Source organism: Laccaria bicolor, genomic scaffold, assembly GCF_000143565.1.
Source record: "Laccaria bicolor S238N-H82 LACBIscaffold_444 genomic scaffold, whole genome shotgun sequence".
Lineage (NCBI taxonomy): Eukaryota > Fungi > Basidiomycota > Agaricomycetes > Agaricales > Hydnangiaceae > Laccaria > Laccaria bicolor.
In genome coordinates this window covers 1-5,083 of record NW_001890293.1, presented here as the reverse complement: position 1 = coordinate 5,083, position 5,083 = coordinate 1, and the positions used below count along the sequence as shown (strand labels likewise).

Genomic DNA, 5,083 nt, shown 5'->3' with positions numbered 1-5,083 from the left:
CAGCATCTTCATGTTCTGACAGCGACAGCGTCTCCATGTTCCAACAGGGTTCAAATGACGGCTGTGAGGAAAGATCGACAAATAAAACAACGCCACAGGGAAATTCAAAAAAATGCCGGAAAATATTATAGCCAGAAAATCCAACACTATCGCACCCTCTATTGCATTGCACTGTCAGAGCTCATCGACTACTACAGATCTGTCGGTAAGTTTGCCGAAATTGTCGGAGAGGATTGTACTCACCCCAACTTCAGTAGCCGAAGTGCTTTACAAGTTGCATTGCATCGTTCACCATGATGGATTCATTTTACAACAAGATAGAAGCACGCAAGTACCCTCCTAAACTGGACATGTAGAATCACTAATTTTATATAACAGGTGATCTACTTGAGGCTGTCATCGATGCTAGAACAACCAAGGGCCCAGGAGTTGTACAACTGGCATATTTCAATACGGTGAGCAATAATATAGCATTATAGATGACTCAAGATGTACTGAAATAACAGGAGAATGGAATGTCGGAGTTCTGCTCAGTAGAAGAGGTAGAAAGACCAAGATGCTTGAAGCTCACAAAGACCAACATCGATGACAACAACCGAGAAGAAGTCGTACTGCGCATTCAGGGTATCATTTGTGGTTCAAGCCTCCCACCGGTCAAACGGCCGTTTAAAATGTAAGCATATCCTAAGCTCAGATGCCCAAACAAGTTTAAGCCTCATAACATAGTGAGCCAAAGCAGCGAAGATATATCAAGCAATCGTTAGCCTTGACAGGACTTGGGGCGATGAAATTTTATGCCATGATTGAAAACATTTATGACATACAGCATGTTTTTGAGAGATTGCTACCCCACAACACCATGGAAGAGTGGGTTCCCAGTTACTACGAAACATTTGAAGCATTGGATATGGGCAACCGCTATTTCACTGACCGGTGTGACATAAACGGTGACACTCCTATTTCCTTCAGCACTGAAATCGACCCTGACAATATACTTACCGATGCATTGTCTAACAAATTTGTTCACCTCCAAGAAAACAAGGTTGAATACTATGAAGCGCAACAAGGATCCGATAGTGTTATACGGTAAGTAATAGAGTTATAAAACAATTATACATTCAACCAATAGATTGCAGATACTACAAAATCAACCCAACGAAGATACGAACAGGAGACATTGTGGAAGCGCAGGTATCGTTTGTTGCCATACCGCTTAAGCAGAAAAAATACAAGGTACTGGTGGTGCTTCGAGCCATCACTCTATTAGATTGCAGTCCACTACGAGTAAGCCTGCCTCCCCAGATTATCCTACACAAAACAACACTTATGAGAAACAGAACGCAAGTATTGCGCGTCGCATGAGCCGAGGCGCTGAACCGCATCGAGCCAGCCAGTCTCTAAAGCGGAAGATTGGATACGAAGAGGATGAGGTGCATAACACCAGGGAGAAGTTGAGCAGGATGCATCTGGACTGAAATAGGGCGATAATAACTTACGCAGTGCATTGTTGATATGATGATCCATGTTTTGATGAACAGCCTGCAGCCAATTTGCGTGATTTCAAACCTTGCATGCTGCTGATAAACAAGCATCAATAACATTGGAATCAAGCTCACACGTGGCATCTGTAATTGGAGAAATTTCCCCAAGCTTTGATGGCATATACCCCACCACCCAAAACGATGACGCACATTCACTTCCCAATCACATTGATGGGAAGTGAATGTGCGTCATCAGAAGGCACAAGAAGCAAGGAAAGGCACAAACAATGATGTACATTCACTTCCCGATCACATTGATCGGAAGTGAATGTGCGTCATTTCAAGGCACAAGAGGCATTTAAAAAATCTGATGTACAACTATAAATATTTGTGATCAATGTCATTGCCAAACAACAATATGTGACAATAGGAACCACTGAAACCTTCTGCAAGGTTTTGGCAATGTACCGTCATTCGTTTACCTTCTTCTTGGGGTTCTTTGGATATCACATTCATGCTCACATCTGATACCACCCATAACACACTTGACATAGGAACACGCAAAATGCCTTGTCAACTTGATCCGCCCACAGGTCGCATTGTTGCGTATTCGGTCGGTGGGTCAAAGTTCATATCCCATGGGTGCCAGATGAAATGATTACAAAAGCATTTAGTATATATAATGAAGGAAGAATCAGTCATGGGTAATGAGGACCATCACCGTCCTTGTTGATGTTGATATAGATGCCCATTCAAAACGATATGACTTGTGTCGGCTATATAATGTGCCTTTAACCGGTGATGACCATTTTGAGCAAGAATCCGTGCCATCACCAGACAGTTCACACGGTCAGTAATACATTGTAGTGTTGACTACAAAAAACGCTAACAGAAGACTACAAACCCTGGACAAAGTCTTCAAAATCCCAGACCGTGGGAAGCCATCAATTTTCGTGGGAGAAAGGCTAAATTCTGCGTTAGAATGCTGAAAAAATCCTTGAGATACAGGGTAATAAACGAGTCTCTTCGTAAACTCAGAGGACTCGTAAAGGGGTTCAGACTGGTAAGAAATATTTGAAGTGTGTCAGACTGGTAAGAAATATGTGAGCCAAGTCAAACTGGCCAGAAATATTTGAGGTGTGCCAAAGTGGCAAGAAATGTTTCAGTGGTGTGACATCGCTCGGATATATTCTAAGCATGTCACACTGCTGAAAAATCTTTTAGCTTTGTCACATGGCTCAAACATATCCGACCAGTGTCACGGGGTATCTGGGGTCCCAGTTTCAGAAAAAAAACTTGGTTTTTCTGGTGCAGTTTTCTCAACAATTTATATTTATTGAAGTTACAATCACTTCAGTCACCCACCTTGACCAAGCTATTAGCCTTGTAAAATGTAAGAATGTATCCAGGCTAATAGGTTGTGTGACCATTTATTTTTTTGCCTTTGGGAGAAAATATAATATTGGATTGGGTAGAATATGTTTGACCTTTAATATTATGACCAGAAATGTTTGGGTACATAAATTGTGTTCAAAAATATCCTAGTCAAGTGAAAGTGGTCAGAAATGTTTGAAGGGTGTCAGACTGGTAAGAAATGTTTGAAGTGTGTCAGACTGGTAAGAAATTTTTGAGCTAAGTCAAACTGGCCAGAAATGTTTGAGGTGTGCCAGAGTGGCTAGAAATGTTTCAGTGGTGTGACATCGCTCAGATATGTTCTAAGCATGTCACACTGCTGAAAAATCTTTTAGCCTTGTCACATGGCTCAAACATATCTGACCAGTGTCACAGGGTATCTGGGGTCCCAGTTTCAAGAAAAAAACTTGGTTTTTCTGGTGCAGTTTTCTCAATATTTTGTACATTGGTTTTTTTCCCCTCAAAACTCATCTGAGTTTGTTCTCACCAATACCCTGCTTCTATCTGCCATGTTCACCAATCTCAGATTGTCTTCACCAACACCCCACTTCTAAGGTAGACGACTTTCATAATCGTCAAACGTCATGTGACCAATGTGACAGCTGCTAAAAAGGGTAATGTTTCACAAAATTCGACTGTATATATAATTCTAGGGGTCCTATTGTACCATAAGAACCTAGCTTTTGTAGATAAATATCCTGGACACATGAATCAGTAAAAAAATTGGAACAAAGTTCAGTTTTGGTAAAGGAGATAGAAAAATACAGTCACCATTAGTATACAACTAATTAAGCCCCCTTGCTGTCATGTCGTGTCTCCAAAAGCATTTTTATCTACCTCATACTCGCAGTTAGGTCCTGAAGATTCATGGATGCATATGAAAGAGGCTTAGAGGCTTGAATGGTCAGTAGGCGGCATGGTGCAGCAGTGGCGCCTGAGTGTGGCGTAAATACAAGGGGCATGGTTCTCCCAGATAAGATATCATGAGGGAACTGGGAAAGAAGGGAATTGTTCAAACCCATGTCACACAACATTTAGCATACTTATCTCATTATCTGATCCAGCACTGTTAATAGTCTGTTATATTAAGTGTCAATTTTGAAAATGCATAGGCTCAGTCAGTTTTTCTCCAAGTTGCTCAATTTTTTGCAGAGGCATTGACATTAAGTAGATCTATGGAAACTAGGTCCGTACTGCATTCAAAATCGAGTAGGAAGAGCTCAAATTATTTCTCAGTTGTTTTATTACCTGATTTGATCAAGATGTAACAGTAAAGTAATGGCACGTGACGTTTGACAATTATGAAAGTCGTCTACCTTATCAGTCATGTTCACCACTCTAAGGTTGTTTTCACCAACACCCCACTTCTATCTGTCATGTTCACCACTCAAAACTCATCTAATCCCCAAAACCCCTGCTCAGTGTCTCTCTCACCATCTTTCTCTCTTGCATTGGGCCTTGTCATATGATTCCATTTTTTGACCACCGTCTCCTCCACCTCTGCCTCTACTTCAGCTCCCAGATCTCCAAGTGCATCTTACCATCCCCCCCAGTCAAACCCCCACATGTCTTAACTTGTAGACCAAATCTGAAAGATATTATGAAGATTTCTTAGCCAGGCAAACATGTGGAGTGAGTGAGAGATACTTCACAAATTTAAATATTTCTTTGCAACTCAAACATTTCTTAACCTGTTAAAAATATCCAAAAGATAGCATAAAGATTTCCTAGCCTGGCAAACATATCTGCACTTGATGAGAGATATCTGACAAATATTTCTCTAGAACTCAGACATGTAGAAAATATCCAAAAGATATCATAAAGATTTTCTTAGCCAGGCAAACATATTTGATCTTGATGAGAGATATCTGACAAATATTTCTTAGCCAGGCAAACATATTTGAACTTAATGAGAGAAATCTCACAGATATCTCTTTGGAACTGAAACACTCTTGACTTGGAGAAAATATCCTGAATCAGATAAACATCTTTAAGAAACTTTCTTTAGCCAGCCAAACCTTTCTGACTTGATCAGAAATGTTTCCCAAGATATATTGGGTAGCCAAACATTTCTTAACCTGACAGAAGTCTTTCTCCTTTTATAAAGATTTCCTAGCCCAACAAACATTTCTAAACCTCATAAGAAATATTTCACAAAGATTTCTTGGGAGTCCAAACATTTCTAGGAA

The 5,083-nt window shown here is 40.4% G+C and overlaps 1 protein-coding gene across 1 annotated transcript; it reads left to right on the top strand.

The window, feature by feature from the left end:
- LACBIDRAFT_310117 (uncharacterized protein) lies at positions 1–1,475 on the top strand (the record flags this gene model as incomplete). The annotated part of the gene is made up of 6 exons (XM_001891186.1): positions 1–205; positions 379–455; positions 507–673; positions 727–1,086; positions 1,137–1,284; positions 1,338–1,475. Coding segments are annotated over 6 exons (1,095 nt in total), but the record flags the coding sequence as incomplete, so codon positions are not given.
- Between the last annotated feature and the right edge of the window lie 3,608 nt (positions 1,476–5,083).